This window comes from Alexandromys fortis, unplaced genomic scaffold, assembly GCF_014885135.2.
Source record: "Alexandromys fortis isolate MF-2015 unplaced genomic scaffold, M_Fortis_MF-2015_v1.1 scaffold_41, whole genome shotgun sequence".
Taxonomy (NCBI): Eukaryota; Metazoa; Chordata; class Mammalia; order Rodentia; family Cricetidae; genus Alexandromys; species Alexandromys fortis.
In genome coordinates this window covers 10131705-10150025 of record NW_026067923.1, presented here as the reverse complement: position 1 = coordinate 10150025, position 18321 = coordinate 10131705, and the positions used below count along the sequence as shown (strand labels likewise).

The window sequence follows — 18321 nt, the reverse complement described above, 5'->3', positions numbered from 1 at the left end:
TTAAAATAGTCATTACACAATTTTTCCTTTTATTTAACCTTATGCATACATTAAATAAAAATAATAGGAATTATTTCATTATTTTGCATGTATGGGTGTTTTGCCTGTATAAATGTTTGTGTACCGTGTGTGTAATGTTTTTGAAAGTCAGAAGAGGGTGCTGGATCTCCTGGTACTGGAGTTACAGATGGTTGTGAGGTATCCATGCAGATGTCGGGGGACCAAACCCAGATCCTCTGCAAGAGCAGCCAGTACCCTCAACTGCTCTCATTGCTGTAGCCACCACCTCCATATTGCCTTTTGGGTCCTTGTAATTGTTTGCTTTTCTATAATCTGTTATTCTCTGTTCTTCTTATATTAATTCATTTGTAACTCAGTGCAGTATTTTCTTTTTCATCGCGTGTCTCTTTGATTTGGCTTCACTGTTTTTCTCCGTTGGTTTTTTTTTTTTCTGTTTCTCTGCTTGCCCTTGGTGTCCTTCAGTTATTTAAGAAGTGCTTAAATTCTTTGGGTATACTTGTAATAGCTATGTTTAAGTCTGTGCTAAATCTAATATCTGGGTACACTAAAGAATTTTTATGGACTATGACTGAGTCAAGCTTTCCTGTTTCTTTTTGTATCTCATAATTTTAAAATTAAAAAATAGCTTGACATTTTAAATGACTTAATAGCAACTCTGGAATCTGTGTTTCCTCTCTGAGATTGGTTACTGGGTTTTTGTTTTTGTTTGTTTTTTCCTTGTTGCTCCGTTCTGTTCTTAGTAACCTACCTAGACTCAGTCTGACTCCCATTTCTCTGAAGACATCTCTTCTTAGGTTAACTTCATTATTTCCAAGCTCTTCTTTTCGAGGTGCCTGCTGTGAGTGTTCAGTGTGTTGGAGCTGCTCTTCTCATTAGTGTGGACCCAAGTATAACTATAATTCAGGCACAGTCGAAGGCCAGAGGATTTGCAAGGCGATTCAGGGTTTTTCTCAGGGTGTCTACGAAGGTCCTTTTTTTTCTTTTTTTGTTTTTTTTTTTTTTTTTTTTTTTTTTTTTTTTTTTTTTTTTTTTTTTTTTTTTTTTTTTTTTTTTTTTTTTTTTTTTTTTTTTTTTGAATGACACGCTCTTTATGCCATGTATATCTCTTTAGGTTGTCAGTGTTAAATTTTTGGCCAGTTTGCTGGAAGACCTCAAGTATAGCTGTAGTCTCAGGCAGGCATTGTGAAAATGTCTTGTTTTGCTTATGGAATGTGTTAGCATTTTGTACAACACCATCTGATACAAGATTTTTGCTCTCTGCAACTCCCTTGGTAGAGTGTAAGACCTCTGCTGTTTTGTTTAGTGTGTCCTGTCTTTAGCAGTGTCCACTTGGAATCCTACTTAGTTTTATTGGTTTCGTGATTTAATGTGGAGTCCCACTGAAAAAGCCACGAGTCAAGAATGTGGGTTGAGGTGACTCACAGCATACTCTAGCAGACAGAATCTGTCTTGATAAATCTGTCATTCATAAAAGAGGGATGCTAACAATTACCCTTTGGGATTCATTTAACCGTTTCCAGGTGTGGGGTGATGATGGTATGAGTTAGGGGCTTTGCTGGTGCTCCCATCTCAGGAAGTTTTTAATGTCATTGAAAGTTATTCAGTGGACTTATTTATTTTTATGATTATGGCACAGCTCACAGATGGCTGTACATGCCCATATCAATCATGAATCCAGAAAACGCTCTGAGGACGTGCCCACAGATGAATCTCTTAAGGGAAATGCCTCAATTGAGGTTCCCTGGGCTCAGGTGATTCTTTTTTGTGTCACGTTGACAAACAAACAAACAAAAAGAAACAGTACAAGTGCTTGCCATAAAGGCATGAGGACCTATGTTCTGATCCCTCAGGCTCATGTAAAAGCTGGGGGAGAGTCCACCTGTAATCCCAGCCTTAGAGGGTAGACATAGGACTCCCCAGAACAAGCTGCCTGGGAATAATAATGATGTTGTTATTACTATTATTATTATTGTATAATTGTAATAGTGAGCCCTGTCTCATTGAGTAAAGCAGAAGGGGGATTGACAGCGATTCTTGACATCAACTTTAGCCCTCCACACAACAGATCACATGTACCTGCACAGATGTGCATGCTCACCTTCACACATAGGTGTCCACAATGTACAGGCGTGCATACATGTATGCATAAGCACACATATAGTTCTCTCTCCACACACATGTGGCTAAAAAATGTTAAAATTAAACTAGGCCTTTTCAGGACACCTCATGAACCATGGAAAAGAGTAACTACGTTTTTGAGATTGCTAACTCATGCTGGAACTGGAACCTTTAAAACATTTGTGGAATATGGTAAGATATTAATAATTGTAACCAAGGGTTTCTCCCAGGGAAACCACGATAGGTACTGTGAAGGAATGTTGACTGCTCTGTCTTCTGTGATGTTTGGGTGAAGCGACCATCCTCTAACGAGGTACCCATACAGAGACTGAGACTGCCGTCTCATGCAGGGAAGGACTCTGTGCCCAATGGTGTGCCTTTGGAATGTTCTGCCTTCAGCTCTTCTCCTCCTGGAAACCCATATAGAATATTACTATGAGTTTGACTACGTAGGGCAGGGAACCCTGATTGCTCTTTGGGCTGACGAAGGAGGGGGACTTGATTGGGGGAGGGGGAGGGAAAGAGGAGGTGGCGGTGGGGAAGAGACAGAAATCTTTAATAAATAAATAAAAATTACAAAAAAGAATATTACTATGAAATAGTGTCAGCGACTATGATAACCTCCCATTGTTGCCTTCTGAAGGTTCTCTCCTTCCTGCCTGATTGATTAAGTTCTCATCTGGGGTGACCACTCTGGCAGGCAATGCAGAAACAAGGTTCTCACTCTCACAGGTCTTTCTCATTGTAATATTGTTTAGAAGACTAAAGGCTGTCTACTCAAGTGGGTTTTCTCTTCACCACCACTTTATGGCAAGCCCACGCTGCTTCCTGTTCACCCTGTGATTGCTAATGTGGAGATTTTTCATCTGTTCTGCCCTTGTGGAGAGCTGCTCTGATTTCCTCGAAGATTGACTGCCACATTGTCTTTTCTTAAGTATGGTCATGTAACAACAGCAGTAGCAGCAGCAAACATGACTGAGAGTCACCAGTTTAAAAGATTCCAGCATAACAGAGAGCAAAACTCTCAAATGAGCTCAAGTGGGTCGCGTCACCAGTCAGTACTGAAGTCTGACTTCCACACCAGAACTCGGTGTCTCGGTGCCTGCTTTTCCACAACATGATGCACTTAAAAATGATTTATTTTCTTGTTTCTGTAAATGTACCTACTTGTTTGTATGTGTTCAGTGTGTATGTAGGTGCCCGAGAAGGCCGGAGGAGACAGTCACATGCCTTGGAATTCAATCTACAGGCAACCGTGTGCTGCCCAATCTGCATATTGGCAACTGAGCCATGGCAAGAGCAGCAAGCGTTCTTAACTCTCTAAGCACCATGCCCTCTCTCCAAGCCTCTCAACAATGCTCTTCTGTAAACAAAATATATCTGCTTTGTATGTTTCTCTATTTGTTCTCTCTCTCCCTTTCTTGTTTACATCCTTTCCTTCATGTTCAGAAGAATATATGTGGCTTAAACTCAAAGTTATAGGTTCACTTTGGGTTCTGTACCCAACACAAAAGGCCTGCTCTTCGCTGTCCTTGTGACATGATAGAGAAGGACACCTGTTCTCACAGCCTTTCAGTGTGCAATTTTGGCGGAATAGTTTTGCAGCCTCAGATTTGCAGGATGTACTTATGTATGTTTGTTTTCCCTGTAGAACTGCATGCTGCTGGGAGGACGGAAGAACACAGACGTTCCCCTGGAAGGGTACTTAGTGACCCCAATACAAAGAATATGCAAGTACCCTCTCCTCTTGAAGGTATTGAATGTTGCAGTGTGTGTTAGTGTCTTAATATTTTGTTGACTTCAAAAATATCTTTTAAAGATGCTGATATTCTTAAAAGAAGAGACCATAATTACTGAAAAAAATGGCTCTTTTGTCATAAATTTCTGTATGGAATAGGAAACAAAGCTTTAGTAGAAAGGCCATTAAAGGAAGCTTTTAGTGCTCTTTGAAACACATGTACTTGTTTGAGTTTCATTTGGAGTAAATGCATTAGCTTTAGAAAAGACCACATTAAATCCATTATGGCTGGTTTACATAGCATTTTAGCCACAGAGAACTTTGTATAATTCCACTGTTGGTCTATTTTTGGTTTCTCTATATTGTAGTGACTTGATGCTAATGACATTAAGGTTAAATTACACAATTTCAAAGCTTAGTGTGTCAGTTAGGTTTTTTTTTTTTTTTTTTTTTCAACTTGACACTAGCTCGGGCCATCTGGGAGAAGGGGACATCTATTGAGAAAATACCTCCATCAGTTTGGTTCGTGGACTAGTCTTGGGGGCATTTTCTTGATTAACAATTGACGTGCGAAGGTGCAGTCCACTGTGGGCAGATGGAAGCTAAGCAAACCATGGGAACACACCAGTAAGCGGTGGTCCTCCTTGCCTCTGCTTCAATTCCTGCTTCCCGGTTTCTGTCCTGATTTCCCGTATAGATGGGCTGTAATCTGAAACAAACCCTTTCAGGGGTCATGGTGTATATTATAACAATAGAAACTTAACTAATACACTTGCCTTTTTTTTTTTATTTTTATTTTTATTTTTTTTTAAATTTATTTATTTATTTAACATTTCTGTCTCTTCCCCACCGCCGCCTCCCCTTTCCCTCCCCCTCCCCCAACCAAGTCCCCCTCCCTCGTCAGCCCAATAAGCAATCAGGGTTCTCTGCCCTGTGGGAAGTCCAAGGACCACCCACCTCCATCCAGGTCTAGTAAGGTGAGCATCCACGAAACTGCTTAGGCTCCCACAAAACCAATAGGTCCAGTAAACTGGATGTCAATCTGTAGAAGAATGAAAATAGACCCATATCTATCACCATGCACAAAACTCAAGTCCAAGTGGGTGAAAGACCTCAATATCAGTCCAAACACACTGAACCTGATTGAAGAGAAAGTGGGAAGTACTCTAGAACACGTGGGCACAGGAGACCACTTCCTACGTATAACCCCAGCAGCACAGACAGTAAGGGCTTCATCGAATAAATGGGACCTCCTGAGACTGAGAAGCTTCTGTAAAGCAAAGGACACTGTCGCTAAGACAGAAAGGCAACCCACTGACTGGGAGAAGATCTTCACCAACCCCTCAACTGACAAAGGTCTGATCTCCAAAATATATAAAGAACTCAAGAAACTAGACCGTAAAAGGCTAATCAACCCAATTATAAAATGGGGCACTGAGTTGAACAGAGATCTCTCAACAGAAGAAGTTCAAATGGCCAAAAGACACCTAAGGTCATGCTCAACTTCCTTAGCGATCAGGGAAATGCAAATCAAGACAACTTTAAGATACACTTGCCTTTTAAGCAATTACTGTAAAGGTGTTGTGTGGATCACACGGAACAAGCGCGGTAGAACACAGGGTCGAAAGCACTCCTGTCACAGAAGTAAACACCACCCTAGCAGCTGCTGCAGGTCTGAGAGTAACCAGAGTTTTTAGTGTGATGAGACAGTGTTGTACCTGAATAGCAAGTCTGAAACTATAGCTTTTGAGATTTCAGCCTTAGGGTAGGGAATTGGAGGGAGGGTTGGATGCATGAACCCTGAGTTCAAATTACAGGGGTTCTCTACTAACTCTCTGTCTGAGGTGTGCAATTGAACCTCTTAAAGCCTTGAGTTTGCATTGGGAGAACAGAGATGATGATGAGGATTATCATGAAGTCATAGTATATGAATTTATAAACAACACATGGATATATATTTATTTACATGTACATAGGACTCTGAAAGAATAATTGATTTTGCTATTTTACATCTATCTTAGAATAGTGTTTGGTATTATTCATTATCATTCATATCTACTTTATTCTTATTTATTTTACTAAATTAATTATGGATTGCTTCTGTTTTTTAAAATATATTATGAAATACTATGGAACATAAATGTTATGAAAAGCAACTAGAAATAAATATTGTTATAGTTTTATGAGCTGTATAAGTTGACTGTCTTATAAAATTTGTGTGCATTAATAGTATATGGGTTGTTATATGTCCTAGTTAGTGTAGGTTTGTGCACATGTGTAAGTGTGCTTATCGTGTATGTATGCATGCATGTGGAAAGCCATTGTTGAAATCCAGTTATTGCTGTCTAGGGTCTTGATCAGGTTTGGTTTCTCCATCAAGTAAGAAATAAAAGGACAGGGGGAAAAAAAACAAGTGGTTCCAGCACAAACCTTAGGTCCCAGAACTCAGGAGGTAAAGGCAGACAGATCTCTGACTACATAGAAACCCTGTCTCGCAAAAAATCAAAATCACAAACACCCTAAAAAAAGAGGCAGGAAACAAACTGCATTAAAAGTGTACACACATGCACACACATGCACACACATACACACACAGAGAGACAGAGTCAGAGAGAGAGGCAGAGTGAGGCAAAAAGGTATTTAGAAACTAAAAATATGAACCTGCTGGGAGGGCTTGGATCTTTAAGGTATTATTAGTGATGTAGGGAAAGTCCCCCTCCCATTATTTTTGCCTGGTCAACTTAAGAAAAAAGAGGGATCTGATAGGCCTATAGAGTCAGGTTTTGAACTGGCTCTGGTCGTGTCAGGGCAGGTCAGCTAGAAGGAGCACCCCAGTTGGGGTTGGAGGGTAAGTTCATCAAGGCTTTGTTCTGGATGAAGAAGCTGGAAGTTGGCCATCATGTTGTATACCAATGTACCTTTCACCTGTCTGTCTGCTTACTTCCCTCTCTCATTGGTACCTGTAACCTATAGGGCCACTAGCACAGTTTTAAGGCCTAGCAAGAATATGATTAAAGAGAGTGTTGGTCCATGGACACCCTTGTTGAGGGAGGAGAACATGCAGGAACACCACCTACAGAATCTGCTGCATGCCTGATTATAAGCACTGGTCAGACTATGATGTCTCTACCTTCTTGATCTACTACTAGCTGTACTTTGTCAAGAATGCTGTTGGTTTGACTCAAGAGATTGGGGTTCTTTTAATCAGTGAGTTTCAAATTATCAGCAAGCCCATGGGTTTCTCCTATTTCAAACCTATGCAGAACATCAAGGGACAAGGTCAGTGAAAAGACTTCCCCCCACATTGTTACTGATGCAAATTTTGGACAAGGGATCAAGGTCTAGTATAATTAGTGAATTGGTGCACCGGATTCTCATACTGGGGAGTTGAAGGTCAGAGGCCTTACATGAAAAGTCAGTGAAAGTAATCATCCCCTTGATCATTCCCTTCCAACAACAGATGTGCTTGCTAGTGTACCAGAATTTATTTCTTCTGAGGTTAGACACCACCGGCCAAGTGTGAATGAAGTCAGAGTCTCTTCCTTTTTTGAACCCAGCCAGAGCTCACGCTCTAAATAGGGATCAATATAATCCCCCGGATCAGGTTTGGTAAGATTGCCCAACACTATCCTATCAGCACTACTTGGGTGCCATTAATGATTTTCCCAAGACTATAAGTTTTATGATAAGGTATTTATTTTGTAGCTTCAGTCAGTATACAAGATGAGATATTACAGTGGTATGGAGTTTTCTTTGAAAGAAAGGGCATACCATAATTAGAAAAGATGTTCTCAGAGTTAGGTTCAACATTTGGGAGGATAGGCCATTGACACATAGGCAATTTGGATCCCATTTCATTTAATAAAGTTAATAAACTTTTGTTAGATCTAAATACATGCCCTCTTTCCTCATGTGATGGAAATATTTTTTTTTTTTTTGGAGACTGGGTCTAATAGATACCATCTATTCTTTAGACCTGAATTTTCTTTTGTTAAATGTTCTATTCTTTTCCTTCTGCTTGGAATAAGAGATTGACTTTATGGCTTGTTTGGCTAGGGAATCCTTTTCAAGGGATTGCCGTTCCTCTGAGGTGGCCCATTCTAGCACTTTGGTGAACCCTAAGTTTGTGCTTATTTCCCCAAGGAGATAACTCATGGTTAGATAGAGGATGGATATTCTTGAGGAAGTTTGTCTCCCAGATTTTTGTGTGAGGTTAAGGTAACTGGGGAATTCTCCTCAATCATAGATTCCTCAGGCAAGATTAGGGACCACAACTGGGAAACTTGTCTCTGTTTTAGGGCTGTGAATTCAGATTAGGATAAAAATGGGAATCCAAAACCAATAGATAGCCTATAGGAGGTTCGGAGTGGTGGGGACAGTCCCCAGGGAAGCCCAAGTCTGGTGTGCCCACATGGATTCCAGTTTTATCTGGCATGAATAGTAAGGGTGATATTGGAGAGTATGTGAGCCTACTGGGTCACACCTTGTACTTGGGAATGTCCATGAGGAAATTCCGAAGTTGCAGGTACAGGGTAAGGTTTTGCTGTCTTTCTTGTTTTATTCTGTTCTATATTGCAGTGATTTTCACATATTTGGATCTTTGAACCAAACGTTTGGTTACTCCTAGTTGGCGAAGAAGATTGCAATCAGGTGGCATCTATCATGTTGATGGTGATCAGAAAGGGTTTGTAGCTGTTGTCTTAAAAACATTTATTATCCTGGAAGGGGTAGAATGAGTTGGTCCCAATGGGGGTCTTGGTCAGTGCAGAAGAGAATCTGTGAAATGTGTTCCTCTTTGTCAAGGTCTAGGCTGGTTTTATTTCTAGAGTAGAGTGAAGGTGGGGAAGTGAAACAGGAAGCCTGAATGGATGCTTCACGTGCCGTGGGCAGTGTGGTTTCACACTCCTGTTATTGTCTGTCATACAGTGAAAGTGTCTTTGTCAACCCATCTTCTAGAATATGGCCGAAAGATCTCCAGAGTCTGTGGAAGGTACAGGGTTATTGATAAGGAGGTAACAAAATCTCCAAAAGGGCCATGATGAAGAGAAATGACACCATGGCCTGTGTAGGAGCAGTCATGATAGCTAGAGAGCAGTAACTGTGGCAGGCGAGTGAGAAACCAGTGCCTAGAGAAGATAGCCCAATCATGCAGAGGTATTGAATTTGAACAGGGTTGACATTTGAAGATCAGTTTGAGGTGACATTTTCCTGGGGTCTCTTGTTTTTTTTTTTTTTTTTCAGGGAAGACCGAAGCAATCTTGAACCTGGTAGCTGAAGCCATGTGTCTAGTTCTGAAACTCCACCTCCTGTGCAGGGGTGGGGGGGCGGTGGCTAGCAAAACAGGATATGGGCTCTCCCATAGGAGGTGGACAAGGCTTTCAATTTGAGTCTGATGTCTTGATTAATACTAAGCTTCCTGGACAGAAAGAGGGAGTTGCTTTGTGTCCTTCTTTGAAAAAGCATGTCTGTAGTTCTGATAGATCTCCTGGAATTTTGCCAGCTGTTGTTGCAAGTCACCATTGATTGTTTCAGGGTTTGGTCAAAATCATTGGTGAGAAAAGTTTTATTGTGTATGAGACCTTGGAAATTAGGCATATTCCTAAATCTGAGTTAGACCGTGGTAAATATATATGATTTCTCCAAATAACTTCCTTTGGTGTCTTTTAGGAGAATACTAGCCTACTTTAACTTTCCAGGAGTCTTGGGCTGTCAAGAAAATGTAGATGATGCAGATGATACTGAATTTCCAAGGCTTTAGTCAGACCCTGAGAAATGAGCAGGCCTGGCCCATTGCCACTCTAGAGACATTTAAGTATTCAAAATCTAGTAATTATTTTGGAGAGCAACACCCTAACTACCTCTGGGTTTTGGATAAACTATTGGGCCTATTAGCTGAGGATTATTATTAACTAGCTCTTACAACTTAAATTAATCCATAATTCTTGTCTATGTCTAGCCATGTAGCTTCATACAGTTTCTCAGTAAGGCATTCTCATCTTACTTGCCCAGTGTCTGGGTGGTTATTGTGTCTCTGCCTTTCCTCTTCCCAGAATTCTCTTAGTCTGATTGCCCTGCCTATACTTCCTGTCTGACTACTGTCAAACCAGTGTTTTATTAAACCAATATGAATGACAAATTCTTACACTGTACAAAAGCATTCTCCCACAATATTTCCCCTTTTTTCATTTCAAAACAAGAACTCTGAATCTAATCTCCTTTGTTTAGCTTTTTCCTGACCATTGTCCATAACAACTTGTAACTAACACAATAAACAAAGACAAACATCCATAATCCATTTTTTTTGAGGACGGAAATGTGGGCATAGTTTTCTAGGCTATCTCCTGCTGATTGGGGACACTGGTAATCTTATAGGGACCCAAAGTAAATTTAGGATTATGGCCAAGTCTTGACTGAAGTATTCTGTGAGGCTGGATCATCCCAGTCAGCAGCCTTGATCCTATTCTTGATCCAGAACTCAGAGGAGACTGCAGCAGAGGTGCTCTGAAACATTGGCTCATCTGGGCCATCTGCTCCCATTGGAGATTTTTCAGGGGGTCTTTCTCAATTAAACCTTATTTTTTTAACCAAGAATGAATACACAGCCTCTCATTTCCTATGGAAACAAAAGCAAAACCTCTTCTCCAAGGTAACCTATATTTTGATTTCAATTTTGAAGTCAAGGCATTTTCAAAATCTATAGGTTGGATTGATCCAACAGCATTTATAATCAAATGTCTTTTAGCAGCTGTTGCTCCTTTCTCAGCAACCAAACAATTTAAAGACAACATAATAATATACAATACCCAGACATTTTCCATCTTTACGTGGCATTTTTTACTCTATTTTTTATTTTTATTTTTTTAATATTTGTTTTTTTGAGACAGGGTTTCTTTGTATATCTTTGACTATCCTGGAGCTCACTCTGTAAGCCAGACTTACCTTGAGCCCACAGAGATCTGCCTTCTTCTGCCTCCCAAGCGCTGGGATTTAAGGCATACACCAACATGCCTGGCTATTCTATTTCTTTTTTTAAGGACTTTATCCTTTTTCTTTTCTCTCCCAAGCCTACCCATATTTTTGAATACACTGTAAACAATTTAGAGACATTTGTTTTTCCATTTGAATCTGTCTTTACTGTAATATCTCTAACTTTTTCTGAGCACATGAGTCTTAAATCTGCTAAGTAAAAAGCTAGGATTAAAGCTGCAGCTTTGGTGTCTGACTCCACCTCATTCCTTTGCTTTCTGAGAGTCTAACTTCATGGCAGAGGCACTTTCGGGAGTCATATCTATTGACACAACTCTGTAGAGTTTCAAGGTCCATGCCATCATGAAGAAGCATGCCTCAGACTGCTCATAAACATCACTGAAGTGTTTGGTGGCAGGACCTTTTACAAGAATTGTGAGGATTTTGCTGAGTCAGGAAGCCTCTCTTAAAGGAGCCTCACCTCTGCTTATCACCAGGAAACAGAGCCTATCAGAGAAAAGACAGTTACCAAGAAACTGTGTTTGACTCTGTTCTTGTCTGTCTAAAATCCTTTTTAAAAAACTTTCTCAATCTTTATGTGGGAATTCTGGCCAGAAGTTTGAGTGCCATTTGTAGACAGAAGTTTCTATCCCACCCAGCCTTGCAGCCATTCAATTCCAAAGAAAAACACAAAGGCTTATATTAATTATAAACTGTTTGGCCTATTAGCTGAGGATTATTATTATCTAGCTCTTACAACTTAAATTAACTCATAATTCTTGTCTATGTTTAGCTGCATAGCTTGGCACCTTTTCTCAGCAAAGCATTCTTATCATGTTTCCTCTGCATCTGGCTGGTGACTGCATTTCTGCCTTTCCTCTTCCCAGAATTCTCCTAGTCTGGTTTCCCCACCATTACTTTTTGCCTGGCTACTGGCCAATCAGTGTTTTATTAAACCAATACGAGTGACAAGTCTTTACTGTGTACAAGAGCATAACTGCACAGTAGTTATGTCTCTGCCATATCTCTCATCCTTGTACCGTCTGATGGATTGTTTCTTTCAGGCCTTGTCTCTTGAGCATTCTTTTTGCCAGTATGAGCATGCTTCATTGTCCCAAATGATATGTCAGATGAAGGACTTTAGAACTTTTATTGTAGGGCAGTAATAATTGGTGCTTAGATGTTAGCTGCCATCATTGCTGATGTCTGGTTTTAAAGGCTAAAGCTGGTTTCTCAGAGGAGTTTTTTGGCTCTTTCACAAGGCAGCAGAGATTCCTCCCAGAGTACAGTGTTCCTTGTATTCCAGTGCAGCCCTCTTGTCCTCAGAGTCAGTTGTCTTACTTCTCTTGCCTGTGGGTCATCCCCTTTCTGATATCCAGGACAGTGGGTGGATGTCAGCCACCCGAGTGACCAAAAGGATTACATTCAGGAGCCTGTTGTATGGAGCTGCAGGCTGCTTCCCTGCTGCCCCAGCTCCTGGCCTCCTGGCTAGCTTATGCCCCAAAATAATTACACGGAAACTATATTCTTTTAAACACTGCTTGGCCCATTAGTTTTAACCTCTTATTGGCTAGCTCTTATATATTGATCTAACCCATTTCTAATATTCTGTGTAGCACCACGAGCTGGCTTACCAGGAAAGATCTTAACCTCTGTCTGTCTGGAGTGGGAGAATCATGGCTACTGCCTGACTTGGCTTCTTTCTCCTAGCATTCTGTTCTGTCTACTCCGCCTACCTAATTTTTCTGTCCTATTAAAGGGCCAAGGCAGTTTCTTCATTTAACCAATGAAATTAACACAAAACAGAAGACTCTACCCCATCAGGAGCCTAAGAATTTCTTGAGATTACTTGATAGGGAGCTCAGCTGTCATTAGGAGGAGGCCAAATTCCTTCTATGTGGTTCTATGGCCATGGAGGACGAGGAAGTCGTATTTGACATCTGTGTAGGTAAATATTGACTCTTTTCCCTTTGGACAGTTCTACAGCTAAAATAAGTGCTTTTAGCTTGCCTAGTTGAGTAGTAGAGTTTGGTAATATTGGTCCTGATTCAAGCACTTCCAGTTCAGTGATTATTACATTTCCTGCATGTCAGATCTTTCTTTCACAAAAGAAATTCCCTCTGTCTAGAGGACCAGTCAGGGGTTGATCTGAGAGACCAGTATGGGCTACGCAGTTTTCTGTGGAGGACCTCCTGACAGGAGTGGAGAGGCTCCCCTTCCTTTTCTGAAAGGTTGATGGCTAGGTTCAGGCTTGGACAGATCTGAAGAGTAATTTCATGTCCCTCTACTATGAGGGTCTAATATTTAGGGAACGTTCTGTGAAGTAGATTTGCAGTGGTTCTAAACCTGTGGGTCACAACCCCTATTGAGGGTCCAATCCCTTCCACAGGAGTTGCCTAAGACTATCAAAAATCCAGATATTCATAACAATAGCATAATTACAGTTATGAAGTAGCAATTAAAATAGTTTTATGATTGGAGGTCACCACAACATGAGGAACTGTATTAAAGGGTCTCAGCATTAGGAAGGTTGAGAGCCACTGTTTCTCATATTTTCCAGAACGACCAAGTGTAATGACACTTGTGAACTGTGAGGGGGAGCCCTAGGGAACCTTTTGAGCTCCAGGAATCTGGAGTCTGAAAGTAACAACTGCTCCCAGGCCCTGTTACCTCATCTAATTCCTTAGCTATCTGTATGACTTGAGGAAATGGAACATGTGTTGAGTAACTCCCCCCTAGAGCTCTTCCCTACATACAGGTGAAACTTAGGCTCACTAGGCAAGCCTAAGGCAGGAGCTTTGGTTAGTGACTTTTCAAGTTTTCAGGAAGGCTTGCTGAGACTAAGCAATTCAACTCTGGTGAATTCTTGTGACTGAGTCCCCTTACGGGCCTGATTTAGAAGTGTCGCCAGCACTGACTATCCAAGGAGCTACATTCTACAATATTCTATAACTTCCTGAAAGGCTTTCATCTGTGTGAGGGCTTGGGTGAGCATGCATGGGAGAGAAGGAAGGCAAAGATGGGTCAGACTCATTCTGGTCCTAAAGCTCTGGGCACTTTTGGAAAGGCAAGGCCCAAGTAGGCAACTTCTGCTTTATATAGCTGGGATTTTCTGGATGTTTTCTCTGGGATACGAGGCTTTTGGTTGGCTCATATAAGAGGCCATCTACATGGTTATTATGATAAGTTCATCTCATCCAGTCTCAGGAAAGAATTAAGTCAAATAGGCAGACTGTCTCAAAACCCCTGGAATAGGAGAGTCCAAATAACTTATCTTGTTCTACATGTGGGGTCTTCAAAAGCAAATAGAAACTGATTATGGGCTGAAGTGAGATGTATATAAAAGGGTCTTTATGATCCAGCACTCGCCAGGTGATGGTGGTAGCAGTAGCACATAGTGGTTTAGTATTAGCATTTGGGAGGCAGAGGCAAGCAGATCTCTGAGTTTAAGGCTATAGGCTGACCTATAGAATGAGCTCTAGGAATTGCAGCTACACAGAGAAACCCCCATTGGAAAAACAAATAAACAAACAAGCAAACAGATCTAGCACTGACTAATGAGTCTTATTAGGGAAATCTAGGTGAGAAGAGTGTGAGAATTAGGAACTACTGGATGGACGGGAGCCACTCTGTCATTGATCATACAGAGACCCTGGACTGACTTCCGTTTGTAGGTCTTGTGCTGACTCCAAGGATGGGATGTTCTGTGTACTAGAACCTTCAACCACTCATCCTTATTTCATTAGCTCTTGAATTATGGAGAGAAGTCCCCTTCTGATATTGTTTCTGATCAAGAAAATAGACAGGATCTTTATGATGATATATGACTACAGAAGAGGCCATTTTAGCTTCCTCTATAGCCTCAAGGCACTTCCATCTGTCAACACTGCAGCCTTGACTTTGCTCTCCAGGGAGATAAGCAATAGTGTTCTGCCCTGAAGGGAGAAGCAGTCTGACCTTGAGTCTAGACCAAAGGTTTCTTCTCAGCAGAGGAGACAGGGTATGGAGAACTAAGGAAAAGAATTAACAGAAGTGGAGGTCTCCCCTTGAACATACAAACAAACAAACAGTTGAGTGAAATAGCAGTTTAGGGGCTGGCCTAATAGACCCTGAATTATAAACCTTCAGGATCAGGAAACAGGGTACAGGGTCAATGCTAATAATCACACTCCTCAGTCAGTCATGAATCTAACCTTATGCTTCTTGCAGTCCCAAATTCACAGGGCTCTTCAAGATTGTCTGAACATGAGAGGAGCCAGTATAGGAAGCCCTTTCACCACCAGACCTATCATTATGGAAAGGAATGAAGCCCAGCTGGGCTGGAAGGCATTGGTGTTGTCAGTGATTTCCTTTACAGATGAATCAAGGTTCAAGAAGCCTCTGAGGGCATTTCCAACAGGAAGTGACCTTCTTGCACACAGAGGAAGCAAGCCTTAGGCTTAGACTGTAGGGGGGTGGGGAGGAGAGGGAGAGCATTTATCTGATTGGCTCTTGTGACCACTAACTGCCCATGGTGCTGGTCCTTTTTTATTTCTTTTCAGGGTTCTGTTATAAAAAGACTGAGTTTGTGACCTGGACAAATTAAAAAAAACCTTGCTATTGTTTTGTCTGGGACAGCTACTAGTGTCTGGAGGTTTTTATGAGTGTCTGAGCTGTATGAGTTAAGAGCATGGCTTTTAGGAATGCATTCTCCAGTGATTCAGGATACATTGGTATATTTTTCCATTGCAGTCCTCCTTGTCTTCCTGTAGTGTATAACGGGCACTAAGAAGGAGTTTTGACTTTAGCCTTCTAAGACCCTCTATAACACAGCAAAACAAACGTCCTTTCCATCCTTCATGTGGTCAGTGGGATTTCAGAAGGACTTCTGCGAGGGTCTAGCCTTATACCCCATTGGAAAGCCCATGTCCACTTTCATCCTTCCTGCTTCAAGAGAGCTGCCCTAACGCTCTTCTCTTCTCCAGAAGAGTAGTGCTTGTACTAATGATATCATTACTTCTTCGCGCCATTCTTCAGATATCTGGGTTAGTTCAAAATATTGATCACCCTTGTGTGGATCCTCCATAGAACATCACAGTCATTCAGTTCTGCCAAAGTAAAGGAGGCCTGGATGAACATAACTCCACCTGAAAGGAAACAGTCCTTTTGTGTGTTGGGAGAGTACAAGGACACTTACTTTGTTTCTCCTTGGGATAATGGTGGTGAGCATATACAAGTTACTGTGGGTCTTGGTCTTCCCAGAGATCAGGATAGATCCCTGGAGGCTTTTCACTTACTACTTGGGTTTTTTTGGGTGAAGGGTTTTCTTCTAATAACTTTCCCTCTTCCATATCATTTCTCCCTGGGTTAGAGTTTGAGCCATAGTTCACTGATGTGGCATCCTCCTTAATGTGAGAGGTGTCAGAAAGTATCACAGAGACAGCATCACACTTCTTGGCTACTGGTGGATCAGTATGAACCCCAGTTAAGTTGCCCCCAGACAGGATCTTTGTAGAATGCTTTATGCTCTATGAAGGTAGTCTCCAGATTAAGCCCCTCAAATCCAGTTCTCAGATTTTAATTTACATTTGCTCCCCCTCTCCAATTATTTCACACATAGAACAGAAAAAGGAACTAGCTGACTTCTGGTCAAAATTCTGGTAGGGTGGCAGATAACTTCTATATTACCTAACAGCCCAATAGGTTGCTAACTGCTCTGTCAATGGTTCCTTTTCTTCCGACTTAGGGGAGAGGAGCTAAGACCCTAACTAAAGAATGTTGGAAGTCAGACAAAATAATGCCCTAACAAGATCCTGCTCAACTAGAGTAGACGCAATAAGATGCCAACAAGATCCTGTGTAGTCAGAGAAGACTAGATAAGACCCTAACAAGATCCCACCCAGTCAGAGAAGACAAGTTAAGACCCTAACAAGATCTCACCCAGTCAGAGAAGACTAGATAAGACTCTAACAAGATCCTGCCCAATCAGAGAAAACTGTGGTTGTTAGGATAAAGATAAAAAAAAATCCAATCTCATGAGGAGTAAAGTTCAGAAAGTCTCTTTGGAGCCAGCTGCCTGACTAACTTGTAAGAGATCTGCAGCCTCGACCCAAGGAGTGGGTGCAAACCATGGCACTTTTAGTCAGGGCTGTCTGAAAGATTTTTTTTGCTCTCTGAAACAAAGGCAGAAGAACTAAATTTGAAAGTGAACCTTCCCTATCAGAGAAGTGGGAAAAATAAAACGACCAGCCTGCAGTTTCCATCATTCCTTAAATGTAGCAGTGGTGGTGTTCCTGTTCCAGGATAGGGAAGGGATGCCAGCAAACCCAGTGGTTGCCCCATGCCATGCTTTCATGGCTTGACTCAGTTTATCCTGACCTTAATATTTAGGTGATCCTCTGAGGGACTTGCAGGCAAGTCTTCAAAAAATGTTACTGTCTGGGAAGGGAGCACCTCAGACATGGTAGGAAGAAAACTTTGCTAAAAAAGAAAAAGAAGCACATACACCCACAGAAGACTCCCAATAAGTGCTGAGGAGATTCAGAAATCCAAACCCCAGGGAGGACTTGAAGTTTTTCATTGTTTTGGTGTTATGATCAGGGGCCTCTCCCTTTATCTGGGTGTGGTCAATGTATACAAAGGAGAGGGAGCTGCTAGGCACACAGCTTCATGAGAATTGAGACATGTCCAGGACCAGCCTGGGGAATGTCTGGGGCTTCGTGTGTGTGTGTGTGTGTGTGTGTGTGTGTGTGTGTGTGTGTGTGTGTGTGTGTGTTGGGGCTGTTTTGCACACAGCCTTTGTTCTGGATAGAGAATTCAGAAATTTACCATCTGCTTGTTTACCTATAGCCTCCTTCCTTTGCTGTCTGCCTGTCAGGGTGCTTATCCACCTTCAGGGTATCTTTCCTTGATTGCTCTCTACTTTTTTTTTTTTTTTTTAAGCAAGGTCTCTCTTTTACTGAGCCTAAAACTTATCAACTTGCCTAAACTGGATGACTAATGAGTGTCGGGGGTTCTGGAGTCTCAGTTCTCACCCTTACCAGTAGGGTTGTAGGGGCAGACAATCACACCCAGATTTTGACGCAGACTCTGGGGATCAGAATTTGGGTCCTCATGCTTATGTGGCAGACACTTTATGGACCTCTGCGGCCTATAAAAATGGTTTTAGCATTTTGTTAAAGAAGGATTTTGTATTACAAAACTGGTCTAGAGTGGCTTAGCTAAGCTGTGAAAAGCCTTATGGTGAAGCAAAGGCAGGGACCTCCAGCTGAAAAGTTTTGGTATGGCCTATAACTTGCAGTATCAATATCAGCATGGTTCTATATGTTCTGATGCTCTGAGCATCCCTGCAAATCTCCAGCTAAGGGATTCAGTATGCTTATGCACCCATAGTTGTTCTTATCCCTGATCTCCTATTGGGGTCCCAGATATTTTCTTTATTGTAAGGGCAAGAAGGGAATGTTAAGAATACATCATAAACAAGTGATTGTGTTTAATCA

The 18321-nt window shown here is 41.5% G+C and overlaps 1 protein-coding gene across 1 annotated transcript in view; it reads left to right on the top strand.

The window, feature by feature from the left end:
• Positions 1 to 18321, top strand: part of Prex2 (phosphatidylinositol-3,4,5-trisphosphate dependent Rac exchange factor 2) — a 268825-nt gene that overhangs the window by 69411 nt on the left and 181093 nt on the right. The window contains exon 5 of the mRNA XM_050142087.1: positions 3791 to 3892. Within this exon, the coding sequence (XP_049998044.1) occupies positions 3791 to 3892 (102 nt within the window). The remainder of the gene's footprint in view (positions 1 to 3790; positions 3893 to 18321) is intronic.